At 39.4% G+C, this 20836-nt stretch overlaps 1 protein-coding gene across 1 annotated transcript; it reads right to left on the minus strand.

The window, feature by feature from the left end:
* Positions 1 to 1597: 1597 nt before the first annotated feature.
* Positions 1598 to 19906, minus strand: arhgdig (Rho GDP dissociation inhibitor (GDI) gamma). Its single transcript, XM_068337212.1, has 6 exons — positions 19591 to 19906; positions 12069 to 12242; positions 11331 to 11414; positions 6569 to 6633; positions 4229 to 4292; positions 1598 to 3499 (listed from the first exon to the last, which is right to left on the minus strand). The coding sequence occupies exons 1-6, from the start codon at positions 19661 to 19663 to the stop codon at positions 3303 to 3305; spliced, it is 657 nt and encodes a 218-aa protein (XP_068193313.1). The 5' UTR covers positions 19664 to 19906; the 3' UTR covers positions 1598 to 3302.
* Positions 19907 to 20836: the final 930 nt, after the last annotated feature.

Raw genomic sequence — 20836 nt, forward strand, 5'->3', positions numbered from 1 at the left:
TTCCTCTTCTTTTTCTTCTTCTGTGTCAATGACGGATTGCTATACCATTTTTAATGTATATACCGCCATCTACTGTACCGGCATCGGCATAACATGATCCCTAATATACTGTGTTGGTATACTGTGCAGTAAAGTATAAAGAAATAGTCCCCACTTACATTTTAACACACGATATTACTGTACCCAGTGTCATACGATGACACAGTATTTCTAAATTTAACATGAAGTTACGATCAAAAGTTGCGGCTTCTGTATCCATTTCCTTAGGAATATTTTGGTTTTCACTCAACATTGTTATATTTTATTAGCAAGTGAATTTTAGCATGCTTTTTTGCCATTTAAAATTCACCTAATTTACTTCATTACTATTGTAAAGGAGTATTCTGTTGAAATTGATTTGATAACTCAAGTAAGTTTCTTTTGTCTTTGATAGTCTATCAAGTTTTTTTCTTATTTATAAACCAAATTTTGAAGAACTATCATATCCCGTGCTAGATTAACCACCTGTTTAATCATAAACCCTTCTGCTTTAAAGCTTTGACCTATAGAAAAGGAAACACATTTTTTTAAATGTCTTGTTCCTGTGAGTGACCTTCGACCCAAACATTCAGTGCTGACACTTATGGCAGCCATAAAGGTTCCATGCTCTCCCTTTTATTAGATCGGAATCTTAAAACCAACTGAATTGTGTGATGTAATAAATCATATATTCACAAAATATCCCCACATCATGAAGGGTGCCAAAAGTATGTTGATGTGATTTGTGTAGTAAATATATTTAGCTACATTCCAAATGACAGCTTAATTTGTCAGATGTGTTGTCAACTCTGTATGTCTGGACAAAAAATTGTACCCAACTACTTTTTGACAAGTTTCTCTTCATAAGTGAACCGAGCCAAAGAAGCATCAGCATGCAGACTGTACTAAAACAGAACAAGGCTCTCTATTCCCCATTTTTATGACACTTAAAATTCATTTTTTAATTTAATTTTTATTTTATATATTGCTATATAATTAAGAATGCACACTTTAGTATGTTAGTCAATCACAATCATGCATGTTAGTGTGTACAGGCCCCTGTAATACACACAACCACACACAAGGGGGCCTGTAAGCATGCAATGGGAGGTAGAGTGGCTGGCAGCCCCTTTGTGAAGCGCCCAATTGACTAGCTTGTGAGGGGAAGGCGCCTTCCTCAAGGGCGCCTCAGCAGTGCTTCGGAGGTGACCTGACACCACCGTTAGCTCACACTCAAGGAGTTTTTGGGCAGGAGCGGGAATCGAATCTTGGAACATTGGATGACCCGCTCTACTGCCCGCTCTACCACTGAGCCACAACCTTGAACGCAAGGTTCATTGACTGTCAGTGAGCTTCTGTCTGAAGCCAAGTGGGGCGTGGGGAGAAGTGCATTGCTCTGATCAACCCAACAAAAATCTTTGTTGCTTGGGCTTGCAGGTTTGTCCAGCTAACCTGGTTAGGGCTGTTACTACCCAGAGATTTGTTGAACAAACAGGGAGACAAAAAAATGACAAGACAGTCAATTAGCATTTCCAGTGTTTCAATCTGTCACATTCAGAGGAAATGAGACACACCTCTCTTGTTTCAATTGCCTTTATTAAAAGATACAGGATAATAGAGTTGACACCAATATTTGAGGATGCAGCAATTGATCTTTACAGGCTGGGCTTGTTAGTTACAGACAAATGTTTCCAGCTATCTGTGCATGTAAAAGCCCTACACATGTTGTATCTGCAGCACATGGCAACCACTGGCATCTGGATATTGCGGGTGGTTTTAAGTCACGTAAAATTTTACAATAAAGTCATAAAAAAAGAGGAAATCTCGCTAAACCATGCAACACCGAACAAGCCAACATTTACAGTTAGGTTTAGAACACAACCATTTCAAATACTATATCTACGTTCAATATGTTCAGCAACAATGACAATAATATCCAAAGACTTCACACAGTATTGATATTAATTTTTTAAGGATAATTAATTAATAATTTGATATACTGTGCATACCAGATGGTATTCCACCCTCCAGTTACCATCTGAAATGTTTAGAAAGAGCTAATTTCATTCTTTTTTGATTACACAAATAGTATCAAATCCTAAACTTCATACATGCGTCCCTTCCTATGATACGCAAAATTAAGTGACAACCTGTTTTGCTCTTTGAAAAAGCTACACAAAAAAATGGTGTTTTGAAAGCAAACTGCAATTATATCATACATCTCTAAATTTACCAGAGATAAATATTTTCATCACAGTATATTGGTTTGAGATGACATAATTGGGATGGTTTAAGGATTTTTGATTCAAAAGAACTGTTTTACATTATATGGAATTCATGACATCCAGGCAGATAACGTTTTAAGTTTCATTGTTGTACAATGTTACAACATTGTTGAACCCTGTTCCTGAATCACTCTAAACGCCAATCAATACTCCTCCACCACTGGACAAAAATGTTACCTAATAAATGCACAAAGAAAATACACATTTAACACTTGCAATGCAAAAAGAACTACATATATGTATTACTTTTTGTAAATGCATAATTTTTCTCCTGTATATTTTCTAAAGCAGAGTTCCCCACATTAAACTGATGTCATGACTTCTGTTTACTGGCACACCAATCTGAGAAAACTAGTTTAAGGACCACAATTGCCATAATGTACTAGAAGGTATGTTGTGTGGATTGACTTGTGTGGTAAGCTATAATTTGTGCCCACCACACAATATTTGTTCTCGTCCTGGTAAATTGGCAAATTACTGCAATGGACATCAGGCACAATCTGAAGCACTTCTAAATGTCCTTGAATGAGTTTCAAAGTGGGCTGAGGGATCTTTATCAAGCACAGACTACTGATAGCTTCAGAAAAATATACGCATCACATCTGTGTGCTGAGATGAGCTCAGATGAGTGCTGAGTCTGGCTTATGTACGTCTAGATCTTATATCCTATCTGAATTTAAAGAGCCCAGCAAAATAAGATGCAAAAGAAGCACGTTTCCATCTGATTTCTTTGTGATTATTACGAGTTGGTTCATGATTGAATGGATGGATGGATGCTCTTCTCTACAAGACCCTGACATTCCTAGTTTTCAGTAGACCTTTATTATACACACTGGGAAGATAAAGATAGAATGAGGAGGAGGAAGAGGAAGAGGAGGAGACTCCCATTTCAGGCCAATGCAACAAAGCTCTCACAATATGAAGTAAGGTTGGCAAAACAGGGAAGAAAAAGAGGGAGGATTCAAAGAAAAGAAGGCATCATCTCTCCATTTCACTCATTTAATTGCGGTTCTTCCCCACATTAAACTGCCAGCCCCAGGTCTTGAGGACATTTCTGTCATCGTCACGCATGGTGGATTGGACATCATAAATGCCTCTAAACAGCATGCCTGCAGGCGCCTCATCACTTGGGCTTAGAAACTCATGTTCCTCTTTCTTTGGGCCATAACTTCCCACCATGTAACTCGTTTTGGCCACTGTAAAAGACACAAAATAGACACTATAATCTGTACCAAATTATCTGTGTTGAATTTAACTGCCAAGAAGCAGTAGGATTTCTTTGCTAAATTATTTTCAGTTTGATTTCTTTGCTAAATTATTTTCAGTTTGACTTCGGTTTTGTACAAAAGTGGTTTCACAGCAACAAACTTTTCGGTACATAAAATCTTTTACAATCCCTTGATTTGAATCTGTATTTTAAGGATGATTCACTCCTTGATTTATGAATTGAGCCTTTCCTTCGAGCCCCACTTTGATCAATAAAAAGGGCATAAGCCTGCTTGACTCTGTTGTAATTCACTCCTTAGGAGAAAGAAAAATACTCAATGTAATGTTTTACATAATTCTATATATAGTTCTGGACTGAGATACAGTACATATAGAACTCAGCCTAAATTTAGGTTGGCAATTCCACCAGCTTCAGTTCATATGTATACGAAGTATGTATATATGTAAACTTTCATACGTATGCACTTTCTTGTCTAATAGTACTTACAGAGACTAAATTAACTTACATACAACACAAATTTCAGGTATAAGTGGGGAGACATCAGGAACTAAATAGAAATTTTGTTTGCATGTGTCCACTATTTGTCCACTGCATTGACTGATGTTTTGCTTTGAACTAAGATACATAACAAATGTTGGTTGACTTTATAATAGTGTTTTCAGGAGTAAACAGCATGTGGTGACTGAGTCAAACTTACCTGTTATACCTCTTCTCTTAATTTCATGATGGTACCTCAAGCCACTCACAATTTCTCTGTTCACCTGCAGACACAGTGTAATATAAATTTAATTTTTTCCCCCTGTTATTTAGAAACCAAGCTGATCTTTATCAGCTACGTGGTTCACTTTGACAACAGCTACACAGCCCTTCATTTAATTCTACACCTGACTTGACCACATCTGTAGTGAAAGGTTTCCTTTGTGAAATTCTGATGATAACCAACTAACTAAAGGATATAAAAATGTAGCCATAACAGTCAGAGGCAATCCATTGGTGTTGTAGGTAACAATAACTAAAATGAACTTCTTTCAGGGTTAATAACTAGAAGGTTGTTCCCCAATTCACCTTTAAATACCCAGAAGCCATTATCAAATCCACCAGAAATTATGTGGCTTGCTTGCCCAGGTCAATATTGTTGTTTGTTGGTGCATTTGTCTCTGTCGTGTGGCTAACTCGGATCATTACATATTCAATAATTCATAATGTTATAATTGTTCTATAAGCATCCTCCTTAGCCTCTGTGCACACACTCTCTCTCCTGGGGATGACTGTTCTACAATTCTTTCCAAACAGTTTTATTATCTTCAGCCTGCATTTATTTATAGTGGACATAATGGCTTAGGAATTAGCTGCTTTGTTTTTACATGAATTTGTAACACAATGAAGAGGGAAAGGGAAGAGGATAGAGGTAGCATTAGAGTCAACTGAAATGTATCCATCCATAAAGTTTTTTGGTTTGAATCACAGTTATCACTGATGTGACACCAGAACATATTTTTAAATATGCAGTATAATAAAGAGGAAGAATTTGGTTGTTGTCTGTGCCAAAAGGAGAACATGTATCTTTAGTCACTATAGACTGAGGGCAGCGAACAGGAGAAGTTATCGTGCAAACCCTTTATTCACTCCTGCTGTGCCAGCCTTTGTGCTGAACAATCATTCTTTCCTGGCTTTCTTAAAGTCTGGAATAAGCACAAAGTTTTCTTATTAGCACCTCACACAAAGAGCTGAAGCTGCATCATAAACCAAACTACTGGGCTATGGAGCTTATTTACTCCCAGCAAATAAGCAAGACATGGTTTGTAAATGTTCTGCACACTCGCTGTGCTTTGAGAAAACAAAACACCATTTAACAAGCTAATACTGTATGTTTACAAATACAAAATTTGCCAAACAAATGCATAATATATGACTATTATTCTTTCACTATTCAGAAACAAATGTCTAAAGTTTAAAAGTGCTGGGGGGACAAGCCACAGCAGAATAAAGTGAATGGATGGCAAGATTTAGACTGATTTAGACCCGTCATAAGAGACACGCTGGAAGAGACTGAATCTGGCAGTCGGAGGATGACAGGGATGATTTTTGAGGTTGTACATGTAAGCAGAGATCATAAATCGGCTGTAATGAACTAAAACAGGTAATACAGCCATTATTATGTAGAATACTCTATGGGGGAAAATAAGTCAAAATGTATTTCAGGGAATTTTGAAAGACCATCAGAGGAAATGAAATTTGGTAATCTGTTGGCGTGGAGCAATAGCAAAGATGTGAATGGTGTACTGGCTGAAAAATGAAGAGTATGTCAGCCGTTTCCTGTGTATTATTATCTGGGAACAAACACAGAAGCGGAACTCACCTTGACATAATACAGTATAGAGTACTCTAGTTCTGTTGCCATAAACACCGTATTAAATTAATTTGAATCCTGCTTCTAAGCTTCTAGACTTACTACCTTTCCACCTCCTCTCCTGCACACACAGTAAATCTATCTTCCTCATCATCAACCAACTCCTTAGTGTTTCCTGTAATAGTTTCCAAATTCAAAGTTGCCATTTTCAGATCTTGGGACTTTACTTTCTTTTCCTCTTCTCTTTCTGTCAGAAAATCCGGTGTCCACCTCTCCTACATCTTTGACCCCTAGTAGCTGAATTTCCATTGATGCCTTGTGGGTTAACGGCACCGGCGGCTAACGTTGTCACCTACAGGACCACTAAAGAATATACTGATAACCTAACTAAATTTGCATAAAACTATGCTAATTTAAGAAATTGTTTAAAAAAAAGTTATGAGTTATGAAACTTGAGAAACTGACTGAACATTTTACAATGAAACCTTCTTCAGCATGAATCCTTATGCAGTAGAAAACTAGAACAGCAGTGAAAACACTCATTAAATTTAATAATGGAGTTATTTGGACACTATTTTACTGTATTATCGGGGTATGGAAGTTACCCAGCGCTGTCTCTCCCCCCTTCTCTCTTTATCACTTTATCACTAAATACATGAACATCTGTTTGTACACTTCCAACCTCACCTTGAAGTTAATCTTTATTCTGTATGTTACTCCTTCATTTAAGTCGATGGCCTTTCCCAGGTCTCCTGGATAGAGAAAAAATAAGACATGGTCAACATGCATGACTTCACCAAACACAGTACTGTATCTAAAAGTGACTCACCAGCTGGTCATACCAATGATTTACACACTCAAGTATGCATTACGGAAATTGTATTTTATGTTTTCAGTGATTAACAAGTGGTTATAGTTACCTGTAGTACATCAGTTATAATTTTTCAATAACCATGGCCATAATGACCACAAACAAAATTCATGCAGAAATAGACTTCATAAGAAATAAACCTTAAAATATAGATTATGGTATGCAGATTTGATTACTGTGGAAATTGGGATCCTTAGTTGATTTCGATAGCTGGTGGAAACGTGAAACATTTAAATATGCTGAATATCATTTTTTTAAAAATAACAAAATAAAATTATTTACGAGTTCAATTCAACGATGTCTTTATTTTCAGTTCAATGAGAAGGATTAAATCCATAATCTAATACTGGTTATTTAGTCCTTTTAGTGTATATAGAGCTGTACACTGATAAATGTCTCTGCCTGCTGTGTAATTGACTGGGTTTATGTCAAAGGGGGTTGTGGGCATCATGGATTATTGTAGAACATCACAATCGCAAATGCATCCAGCGCATAATCACTTTATATCTCCATTTAAACCTGACCAGCAGGCCTGAGTGCTCGCTAATGGACAGAGAGAGAAACACAGGAAGCATGGGAGGAGATGACAAATGCACCAAAGGAGCGTACATCCAGTCATCAGAAGAGAACCATTTTGATTTAGATGTTTGATTCCCAACCAATGTCAGTTGTACTACATATATATGTACTTGCGGTGCTTATGTATGACAAGTAAAACCTGCTAAGAGACAACATATAGAGGCTGCTGCTGATGAGAATCTCACAACTATGCGAGTATTGATTGTGATGGACTTTAAATGAGAATGTACATACCCCTTAATGTTTGGGAGCTTTATAGTATGATCTGAAACACTTTAATCTCACAATTAGATAAAATAAAAAATGTATGTCAGACAAATACAGTGGCCGGTACTTTAAGATGCACCATCTCTGCATTTCATTCACTCTAAGAACTGTGGTATGTGACTCTTAGGATTCCTACCCATCTTTCCCTCATCTCGAGAGACAAAGAAAGATAAGAGAGATGAGAAAAGATGCTGGCCTCCTCTGGGAGCATTTGGCTGAGAAAATAGGTCAGCGTGAAAAGCTGTCTACCTGTTATCCCCATTGCAATGCAGGCAAAAGAAGACAAATCTTTCATTCATTTATTCTTCATTTAATCCTATGCCAATCGGATGAGAGAGGCTTGGAGAGCATGTGTGGGAATGGATAAATGTATGGCGCTGCACACTCAGCAAATTGACCCTGATCTCCAGGAACATGAAAGTTTCACAAATGGCTGACATGTGTTTTTGCCGAACATACACGAATCACTGTGTACGTTTGACATATCGTGTCAAATCGTGATGACACGCCCCCCTTAGCCATCACTGGCTGCAGGTGATCACCACTACATCGATTAGCCTACCTGTGCTACAGGGGATTTTGCGTCCACATGACAGCGTTTTCAAAAAGATCTCCGTCCACACGTATTCGCATCAGTGCGTCGATCAACACGCGTTAAAGCAGAACAACTCCGAAAACGACAGGAGAGGACCGGGACGTGTGGAAATTCATGCCGTCCTCCTGTAGCAGGACCTCCATTACAGGATTGTCCACCAGCAGGCAGCAGGTCCCGGTCAGACGTGAATGAACGTGTTGTACTGCCTGTGTTGTACTGCCTGTGTTGTACTGCCTGTGTTGTACTGCCTGTGTTGTACTGCCTGTGTTGTACTGCCTGTGTTGTACTGCCTGTGTTTTACTGCCTGTGTTGTACTGCCTGTGTTGTACTGCCTGTTGTACTGCCTGTGTTGTACTGCCTGTTGTACTGTCTGTGTTGTACTGCCTGTTGTACTGTCTGTGTTGTACTGCCTGTTGTACTGTCTACCGTGGGTCAGAGAGGACTGCAATTTCATCTGTGCTGTATGTCGTGCATATATGGTACATTTGACAATAAAGCTGACTTTGACTTTGACTTGTGCATATGCAACGGATAATTTATAGACCATATTCACAAGGCCATTCTTTTCCAATATTACATTTCGATAAGAAACTAAGCTGCCTATTCCAAGGTTGCAAGTCTTACAGCCAGCAAGTGATAAAAGATGGAGAGCAATAATCTGTACTGTTGGGACGTTGTTGGGTATTTTCCAATAAACAATGGAATGCATGTGCTTAGTCTTTATCTACCAAGTGATTATATAAACACAAAAGCACACAGCAAGCACAACACATAACTGATACACATGAGGCCGAGTCAGGCTGATAGTGAGCTCACCCCTCAAGGAGAGTCTAACCCAAACACTATAAAGATCACGGCCAATGGACATTCAGTGATCTTCTGCAAAGGTTTGTTACTACGTCTGATGAAGAGTCCAGCGCTGGATCCTCACTAACCTAAACTGTAAACTGCTGAAGTTCTTCAGTAAACCATGCTTGGACTACAACTTGTCACATCATTGATGATACACCTCTCAACCAAGCTCAAAGACCCAAAGAGGGACACTATGGTATGTGTCAAGGTAAAACGCTGTAAAAAAAGTGTTGCAAAAACAAACGAAAAAAAACACTGAATCTGATGGCAAGATGACTTTATAATAGTGAACCCTATCTAAGATAATTCTACAGGTCAAGAAATAAATTGGTTTGTCTTGAAATAAATCCGATAAATTTAGAGAATTAATGTTATGTTTCCAAATCTAAGATATTTAAATACAGTATTAGCAAATACAGATTAATGTACATTGACTGGATTTCATATCCATCGTGTGCTGTCAGAAAAAATTTGTCTTCAACCATCTCCTACCTTTAAACATCATCATTTCGGTTGGGATATTATCAGGCTGATATCCTTGTAAACTAAACTGAAGAATTATAAGTTCATATGAAGTTCATATTCACTTCTAACTTCTAACTACTGTGATGTAAAGGGCCTGACCTTATGTTTGGCTTTTCTCCAACAAGAATGCACGCTCATGCCTGCCATCTCTTAGAGCATCATACTGCATTGGTAACAGCCTATAGCATATAATGAGGTCTCTAATGCATTCAGCCACCAACCAAAAGTCCATTTCACATCCAGTCTGGTGCCGACTCGGCTCTCCAACTGCAACACATTACACCAGCAATAGCGATTATTACACTGCTGCTTATTCGGCAGATAGATCATCCAAGATGCTCTTCTTATGTACAGCATCCAGCTATTCTTCATTCCCTTCTTTAGCTCTGCAGCAGGAACACACACACACTCATCCACGTTAAACCTAATCATCATTTTCACAGCTTCCAGGGCTTCTGGGAAAACGTTTAGCTTTTCATATAAAATGTAATCTTCATGTAATTATCAATCAGGGAAAATGGCATTACAAATGGTTATTGTTTACAACAAGCAGATGTATTTTCTGGTCCTAAAGAGCTGCTACGAACTCACCCAGGGACCTTTGTTTTGATGTAAAAAACAAAAATGAACTCAAGGCATAATTATCTCGTGAAAAACATCCCAAATGAACTGCTATGACGCATCTCTAAAAAAAAAACTTAAGGGAGACTTAAATCGAGCAAAAGTGATCACAGTGTGGCCACTTTTGAAGCAATGCTTTCACATCTTGAGGAAGACTGACAAGATTTACCTCCTGGCTTATTTGTAATGAGCATTTTGGCATCAGTATTCTGCCTCTTAAAAATTATGTATTGCCCTCTGTACTCCAATGTAAAATATTATTTAAAACATCACTCTGTACAACTTTAATCCTCTCTTTGTGGTTTTTGGAAGGATTAGATGAGCTGTTAAGGACTGCACTTCCAAAGGATGCTGCAATGGCGTTGAATGGGTCAAACTGTAAATTCATTGAATCCTACAGTTCCCATAATGCACTTATTTGATCTTTCATCAGATTAAGATGACAACCGAGTGTGCTACTTTTCAACACAAGCTCCCTGTTATAATTCTCACCAACCCATATCCCATAACAGATTACCCTGATGACATCACTGTGACATCATCACTATTAAGCTTCCATACTTGATTACTCAGTTGATTGATTTTCTATCATCTGTGGCTGGGTTAAGATCTGTCTGCTATGGAAGATCAGTGTTCCACTTCCACTTCATGCAATTCAGCAGATCCTCTATTACACAGCGACAGACGTTAAAGGCTGCCACATACTTTATGTCTGGTTTGAATTAGAGTGTCGCAGCGCCAAGGCACTATTGCCTAGCAACCAATTGACCTATTCCTATGAGGAGTCTGTGATTTTTGTCTTTTCCCATGCAATTGGCAGAGTAAATCCTGCTTGTGGCGAAACAGATGAAAACACACGTTGTATCTTTCATAAAATTCACAGACATGGAAATCAATACGCCCTTCATGCTGTTGCCTTCAGCCAGGGGCAGATGTCAATACCATCCACTAAAAAACCTTTATCTAACTTGTTTTTCTGAAGTATGGACACACCCACTGCAGTCTACGTGCACTCAGGACAGTGATTAATGCGCCCATACTGAAAGTGAGGGCACTGCAGCACCACATCTACAACTACTCTGGGATTAAGCCCAGAACTACTAACAAAAACTAAGAAGAATATGTAAAGGGAAACATACCTGTCAGGTCCACAGGGATTGGCTCAGGAACATCGACACAAAGTAAGGACATTCCTGTCACCTGGACATTGGGCACAGTGGGGTCTGGAGAGCAGAAGTATTTCCAGTTAAAGTGTTTATATTCTTTTGCCAAGCACCAATTTGTTTGTGTGTTTTATTTCTCTTTCTTGCTAACAAAAATGAGAAAATTGATACCTTGCGAAAATAAGGTAAATTACAGAGATGGGAGACAGCTAGCTTAGTTTAGCATTAAGACTGGAATCAGGGGAAAAGTGAGGGCTGTGGATGTGGAACCAAGTCACTTGAACCTGATGGACGTTATTACATCATCCGTACACATGATTGTTACATGGCAATCCGTCTGGTGCAGCAATAAAAACATGAAATAATGTTATTAATTTTTCGATCAGATGTACATACTTTCGAAAACTATTATTCTGAACTGATGATTCAAGGATGATGGTGCCCTCTCCACCCTTCCATGTCACATGTACTATTGTATTGAATTGAAGCGGATGAGGCGGTGTCTCACGGCTGTGGTGGAGTCAGAGGTGTTCTACTGATATCAGCTGTCATGGCCCGGCTGCTGGATTAAAGATGCTGAGGCAAGCATGTTTGTGTGTGTGTTTGATCACAAACTGATGACTGAGAGGAACTATATGCACCAAATCATTATATTGAGTGAAAGGTGTTATTACAGCTGCCGAAACAGTGTGTACAGCGAAACATATACAGTACCATTTGTTATCGGATCCATTCCCAGCAGGGTCTCTTTGTACTTCACCAGACTCTTGTCACCTTTGTCAATTTCTAGGATCTCCTCTAAAGTCTTCAAGGCAGGAGGGCTGTAGTTCAGGTTTCTCTCAGCCTCTTCCTCTCCGAAAGACAAATCTTTTTTGTCAGCAAATAGACCTTACAGACAGAAATGAGGAAACCATTAAGAGATGCTTCTGTGTGTCACAGTAGTTGCAGATGTTTCTCCAGTCTGATACAACGCCACATTGTCGGCTACTGAGCTCATTTAAACAATGAATTTGGTTTGGAAGTGGGAGACATCATCCTATCTGCTATAAGAAGTAAGTAAATATTACATACAATGCCACAAACTACATATTCTAAAATGATAGAAAAACGTGATTACAATAGAGCATTGACCAAAAATAATAATAAGGCAGTCAGAGACTGCAACATCCCGTGACTAATCCTGACCTACTTCCAGTGTAGGTCTTTGACCATAGATCAAAGCTAGTGCATAGGTAGATAAAAACACTAGCTTTGACCTATGGTCTCACTCACATTGGTTTTCTCCCTCAACCTTCTAATTTATCCAGTTCCTGAGTGTACTAAAGTGGAAATTTGACCTTGACCTACTTTTCTCAAGGTCAAGGTCATCTCATTTTTTCATCCCATTTGCTGCCCGAGTAATCTGCTTTTTGTTTCATCTTTCTATCTGCAACAATTGTAAAGATCTTTGGTGGACATACTAATGGACGGACAAACAAACGGACGAACCTGACAATTACAGTTACATTATGTTTGAAGCGTGATGTATTATTTTTATTTATTCATTCATTTTCAATGCGCGCCTCTTCTGCTGTCGCGGGTCACGGGCTTTCTGGAGCCTGTCCCAGCGGACTGGGGGTGTGAGGCAGGGTGCGCTCCAGGCGCGACTCCAGTACACCGCAGAGCCACTCATAGACTAACACTCACGCACACACATTCCCACCTATGGACAATTTAAGACCGGCCAATTTGCCTGAAGTGCCTGTTTATGTGAGGAGGGAGGAAGCCATAGAACCCAGAGACAACTCACAATAATTATTATAAATAATAACAATAATAATAATTAAAAAGACAGACCTCTCTGACAATTATCTGGGAAAAAAATCCAAAAAAGGGAAAGGCGATTTGTTCCAGAGTTCGGAATTCAATATTCCTTTTCTATTTCAGTGGCTGAAATCTTAACAAGCGCAGACAAAACTGTTCTCTGGTCTTGAAAAATGTTCATTTAACTAGGGCAGCTTCAGTCATCCAGGGTTTGATTTCTTCTGAGGTTTTGATTCAATATTGAGTTTCACAGGGATTTGATAATGTACCCTGCAAGCTGAGATTTCATTGTAACATTTCAACCTCATGTTCACCTCTGTAGAGTGAATGACCAGGAATATCAAGAGGTGGAAGAATATGACTGGACAAACCCAGACCTTAGAACCCTGTATCTTCCAAGTATTTTTGTAAAATGTTGTCGTCATCTACGTATAAGCACATGTGACAACAACAACAAAAATTGTGGATATGATACTAAATGCTGAAATTAAAATGGGTAAATCCACACAGATAAAAAACAAACAAACGAACAAACAGAGTTTGAGAATAAAGACAAAGAATTCAGCGGTAGTCTTGCAAGAAAAGGGCCATTGAGTGTTGCCAGCTTCTGAAAGAGGAAAATCTTATCAAGTTATATATATAGTATTGTGTACATTTTACAAAATTAATCTTTATGCATATCAGAACTATGTTCTTATAATTACAAGAATTTTAAAAAGATGATGTACAAAACTGGGTCTGTGGAGGAGGAGAATGTTGGCTGGATTTGATTGCTGGGTTTCTCTTATAAAATTGCTACTTCACTCTAAATTTTCAACTTTATTCTGAAAATATGAACCACCGTGAGATCTTGTTTTTTACCCTCAGTGTGGCCTTAATTGTCCATATTTAGCATCATTTTCATTGTAAAAGATGAACTCATGCTGTAGGTGAGGATGCACTCGGTAAATTTAGTTTCAAAAGAACAAAACTAAACATGGTGTTCACTTTAGAAATGTTACATCAAACACAAGTCAAAAATCTGCTTTTACTTTCATGTTTGCTGTATTTCTTTTCTGAATGTGTGCTTCATGGCTTCTAAAATCTCAGTCATACTGTTGGTTGCAGAGGAATATCATACATTATGCACTTTGTCTTGTAGGTCTTTAGGGTAGTGGCAAATGCACTGGTAGTGTATGTTCTCTCATCAACATTAACAGAGATAACAAACAAACCTCATTTTCTACAGTAAAATATTACATGGCTGCTGTTACACATTCCTCTAGACTCCACTAATCAGACAAACTGCGCTCCAGATGTCTATTTACTGTGTGAAACAGGTCTGTGTAATTGCCTCTGGTTTATAATGAGACAGCTCAGACTACATCAGCTTGCAGCTGTGTGTAGAGTTAATTGGATGACACACACACACACACACACACACACACACACACACACACACACACACACACACACACACACACACACACACACACACACACACACACACACACACACTCACAGCATAATAGATTCTGTAAACATGAGAAATCAAAAGTGCTATGTTGTGATGCATTAGTACATTATCACATGCAGTTGCTCAGGTGTGCCTGACCACTCTTCTGTGTTGTAGCAGTGCCCCACCCGGTCAGGATCAACCCGTCTGCCTTTTTCCCCATCACCATGGCAACCATTTCAACTCCCCTTGCAATGACATCACCTTTGTTGTAGCTGTGTTTTATATGACTGCACACAGTAAGGAAGATATCCTTAATGTTTCACTTTTAATACACTGTGTGTGTGTGTATATACATATTTTATATACAGAGAGATAGATATATATATATATAGAGAGAGAGGAAGAGAGATAGATAAATAGAAAGATGGAGAGATAGAGAGAGATAAGCATCACTTAAAAAAACACAATTTTTGTTTTGTGAAATCTACATAAACTGACATGATTTTCAGTCCATATTACAGGACATTTGATGGAAAATGGATTTGTATAGATATTTAAGTTTGTACGTTTTTTTAAACAAGAAAATATGCTTTGTCAGTCTGTATACTTGAGGAGGTGGATAACAGGAGAACTTACCAACATGAGAAATGCTAACTGTAAATGATACACGCAAAATGAAAAATAATACTATCACACAAAATAAAGTGGAAGCAATCCAACATGCTCACATACATTTTTAATCAATTTTCCATACGAACTTTTGATTGCCAGATTTATTGTCATCTATTCCTTGAAAAATATTTGAATATTTTTCAAGAAATGGATGAAAATAAATTAATTTTTTTTACATTTAGAACCTTATGAGGGAATGCACATGAGATTGAGACTTTATAATGAAATCTCGGGTACATTATCAAATCCCTGTGAAACTCAATATTGAATCAAAACCTCAGAGGAAATCAAACCTTGGATAGCTGAAGCTGCCCTAGTTATATGAACATTTTTCAAGATCAGAGAACAGTTTTGTCTGCGCTGGATAAGATTTCAGTCACTGAAATTAAAAAAAGAATATTGAATTCTGAACTCTGGAACAAGAACGAACACCATGCTCAAGCATTTCCTTTTTTGTCTTTCACCAAGTCACTGAATTTATCACCCATAATGACCCTCAAGACTGCAGCTACAGTTATGGACATTCAAAGTTGTTTAAAGTTGTTTTCTGCAAGGGTTTTAATCATTGTCACTTTTGCTCTCTTCACAGTAATTTCACACAAGACCTACTCCCATTTCAAACAAGAAATAAAACGTATGAATGCCAATTTACCTTCCTGTCCTCTTTGTTTGCTTGACTTGGTTGCAGCACTGCCTCAAAACTATGACAGAGGATAGAGTGAGGTGTCTTGATTTTAGTATGCTGGTAAGCTGGTTTCCCAGGTTTGATTACTTACTTACAATAGACAATTCATGATATAAAATATAATGCAAAGGTGCTGACCATATCATCAAACTCTATGCCAAAATATTTTGAAAGTTTTGTTTTAATGAGACTGTTTAATTACCGATAGTTGCAACTCGCTTATGTCACACCTCTTGTCGATTAGTTCCTTGTTTGTTTTTTTGTTATTAATGTCATGTCATTCCAGATTCTTTCCCACTTGCAATCAGTTCATTCCCTTCACCTGCCTTTTTCCCAACCATCTGCAGCCACTCTCCTGACTAACCTCCACTCTTTCACTCTTACTGAATTTCCTCTGGGATCAATAAAGTATCTATCTATATATCTATCTGTCTGTCTGTCTGTCCGTCCGTCCGTCCGTCCGTCCATCCATCCATCCATCCATCCATCCATCCATCCATCCATCCATCCATCCATCCATCCATCCATCCATCCATCCATCCATCCATCCATCCATCCATCCATCCATCCATCCATCCATCCATCCATCCATCCATCCATCCATCCATCCATCCATCCATCCATCTATCTATCTATCTATCAGTATTTTGTCAGATTAGGTAAGTGCCCGCCCTGAATCTCCAGCCTGTCTATCCTGCCTGTTCTTGTACCCTGCTCTTATCCTGCCTGTTGCCAACCCCTCATCAGATCTGTCTGCCTGGTTTTGATTGTTTTGCCTGAGCCTGCCTGACTGTTGGATTGTGCCCGTTCGCCTGTCACCTGTCTGATTCATCTGCATTTTGGACTAATTACCCGGTACCAGAACCCTGCCTGTCTGATTAAACCTTTTGAGACTCCTGACCCACCTGCTTGTCTGTTGTGCTTTTGGGTTCTCCCCCAGTTTTGTCAGAGCCGTGACAATTTAGGAACAAAAACGAGGCTCCAAAATGACAAGCTGCTCAATTTGGGGCGCGTTACAGAAGCCGCTGCATGTCACTCTGCCTCCTGATGTGTGTAGTTTGATATGTACCTGTATGTACTAACTGCATGCTTACAGGCCCCCTTGTGTGTTGTGTTCAGGGGGCCTGTATACTATACTAACCTGACTGACAATATAATTTCCCTTGCGGGATAAATAAAGTATACTTCTTCTTCTATGTCACAGTAACTGTTTAAGCTAATGTGAGTCATTTCTCTCTTTTAATAATGAGTTCATATCATCTTTCCTATGCCTGATAACTGTTCACCATGTCTGGGATGTATGTGCAGCCTGCCCTGATTTGTCAGTTGTTACAATCCTTTGAGACCCGCTGTCACTTCTCTGTTCTAATACTATAACGAGACCTCTGGGACACTGAAACACACACACATAAAGACAGACACAAACACAGCAGAATATAAAAAAATCTATCAGAGGTTTACTAAGCTAGAGAGAGCCTTTACATTGAAAGACAAGGCAATAAAGTAATAAAGAAGAACATGGCATCACAGTGGGCCATTTGCTTCCGTCTCTGATGCTGCTGTCAGTGTGTGGCCTTTTTCTGTATCAACATAGCCTGATTCAAACCGTCATCTGCGAGGCGTGAGGCACATAAAGAGTCAAGAGACTCCAACGCCTGTCAATGCCAACCAACAAAATGGACCGCTAATATTCTGACACTTTCACTAGTAAATATGTTGTGGTTACTTCTTCTTTGGTGTGCTTGCTGTGGCAGCTCTAAGAAATCTGCCACATGGGCCTAGAATTTTATAACAAAGACATACAGAATACTTCCTGCCTCTGAGCAGCCGTGGATCCCTCTCTTATAAAATTCATATTAATCGACACTATTTAGAGTTACACCAGAGGACAGCATATTACATGTGCACTTCATAAGAACAACCTGAATATGTAACCGTTTTGGTGTCAAAATGTCAAGAAAATGTGTAGTTTGTCATGAAAGCATCACATTATTGGTTTGGGAACAATGAGGGTGAAGAACGGATCAGAATCTGCCCACATTTACTTCTATTAGAATGGATCGACTAAAAACCTGATCAGCTGGAAGACGAGGGCTGGAAAACACACATGACACAGATACAAGAAATGACTCCTGTGAGCTCTCTGACCTCCCCCATTCACACACACACACACACACACACACACACACACACACACACACACACACACACACACACACACACACACACACACACACACACACACACACACACACACACACACCATTTACATTTTTGTTTCCATTCTTTGATGTTGCCTCTCCTCCTCTTTTTCCAGCTCCAAGAAATGTTCTCCTCCATCCATCCTGCTTTTTCACATCTTCTATGATCATCTATGGAGCCAACTCAAACCTTTTCCACTCTCATTCCTTTCCTCCACCTGCTCTTCTTTGCTCCGTCATTTTGCTTTCATCTTCCACTCACTCACCTCCTACGTTCCCATTAAAATCTCCACCTCCCCTCTTTTCAAAACTGAATCTCTGCCAGCTGCTTTTGACAAGGTTCAATGTTTCTCAGTCACTTAAAACCTGAGCAGACAGCAACAGTCCCTTATAGAGCTCAATTGGATGGGTATTTCTTTTTTTGTTTGTTTTGTAAAATAAGTCAATTGGAAGAACAAGATTCAAAACGGACAATATCATGTCCGTTAAATGTTTAAGAACCAGAGATTGAACTTGAGGGACTGATTTTATCCTCTGCAGGACAACAGTGACATGGAGATCTGCGGCTGGTTACCACTTGGGTGGATTTCATCAAGTTAAAAGAACAGGTTATCTAAGGCTACCTTAGATCTTAAATTACATTTTGCTATACTCGCTGGAGCTTCACATGTTGATAATCTGACATGTTTTTTCTCTTTTTTTTTCCTAGTTCTTGTCTGTCTGTATTTAAATTACTCATCTCACAAAAACACACATCTGTGCCAGGGGAAACCCCAGGACTGTTCTACCATCTGTAACGGCTCAACACTGCTGCAATGTCATGAAGAAACACACACACACACACACACACACACACACACACACACACACACACACACACACACACACACACACACACACACACACACACACACACACACACACACACACACACACACATACACAGAAAGACAGAGAAGCCGGTACCTGGCCTTGAATTTTAATGTGAATTTAAATGCATCAACATAAAGTGAGTAAAATCACTTGTGCATTTTTATGTGTGTGAACAGAAACACAAACACTAAGGCTGGCAGTACAAATACACACATACCACAAAACACAGAAAAATACGCACATTACAAATCTCATATACAGGAAATCAATAACTATTGATCTGCCACCTTTGGATTGTCTTGGTATCGCCTCATGTTCGACATAAAAACGTCCACACCCACCAAGATAGAAACATATGGAGCACACACACATGCACATTTGACCACCACACACACTCTTACACAACTTTAATGTAATCTTTAAATTATGAATCCTTCAAAATAAAACACCACAAAAACGCATACATTATGAACAGTTTTCAAACTTGGATAAATGAAGTCCAATTAATCCAATAAATCACACACACACTCACACACAGACACACACCCTGCTTATTTGCCTCACCTCTGTAGCACACAGTCAACCAGAGCAGCTCCAGCACCTGACCCCCAAACTCACAAGTGTCCACTCCCATCATGGTGCCCTTCTGGGGGGGCTGCACCCTGTGCAACGTTTGGCAGAAGAAGAACCAGAGAACCAAGGAACCTCCACAGGTAGCAGCAAAGTAGCAGAGCAGGGAGGGATTAAACAGGAGAGCAAGTGTTGGATGGGAAGGAAAAGGGAGTCAGACGAGCATCTTCTCCCAGGTGGAAATGTAAAAAAATATTGTTGGAGGGGTTGAAAAGGTCCTGTGTGTGGAAGACGGAGGCAGAGAGATGGGGAGGGGATCCTTGGGTGTGGATGTGATGGAGATGTGAGTGAACGAGAGAGAGGGAGAGAGAGAGGGAGGGAGGAGGGTGAAGGAGAATCAGCAGACGCCAGAAGCAGCTGGCGTATACACGTCCTCTTGTAAACTAGAGCAAAAAGAAAGACACATAAAAGCTCAAATAGATGCTGGCAGCTGTTTGTTTCTCCTGTCTGCAGCAGTGCGGAGGCTGGATGCTAACAACGGAAACAGGCTGTCGGTTAGCCTGCAAACCTGTCTGCAGCAGCATGTGTTTGTGTGTGGCACTCAGACGCTGGCTATCGATTCACAGACGAGTACACCCCCCCTCCTCGTCCTCATCCTCCTCCTCCTCGTGTCATCAGCCTAGAGACTGCAATGAGCTCATCCTTTACCCCTCCTCCCTTTTTCTCTTTCCCTTCCACATTCACTTTTCCTCGCCTTTCTCCCTCCTCTTTTTCCTCATTCTTTGTCATACAACTTCTTCATGCCTTTTGCTTTCCTTTTCAGTTTTCATCACTTTTTCATTGTCCACTCTCTCCATCTACCTTTTAATCACTCTGTCACACCATCTCTCCATCTCTATTTATCTCACCCTCTCCCTCTCCTTCTTTATCTCTCTCTGTTTTTCACTGACCACACCCTGTCAGCATTATGCTTCCATCACGACTCTTACTCTCTTTTTTTCTGCTGTCTTTTCAATCTGTCATCAGTTTGTCAGGAGAGGGGATGCAGTATGATAGGATTTATGAGGGGGTCACTTCTCCCCACTTGACCATCAGACACTCTCCCTTTCACACACACTGTTAATCTGTCATTCAGCCATTGTTCAGCTGTCATGTCAGATGTGACGCTTATGTCACCCCCTGTCTCTCATTTTATTTGACAAACCTTTTCATGGATTAATCTTACTCTAAACATGAAGAG

This window comes from Antennarius striatus, chromosome 16 (genome assembly GCF_040054535.1).
Source record: "Antennarius striatus isolate MH-2024 chromosome 16, ASM4005453v1, whole genome shotgun sequence".
Lineage (NCBI taxonomy): Eukaryota > Metazoa > Chordata > Actinopteri > Lophiiformes > Antennariidae > Antennarius > Antennarius striatus.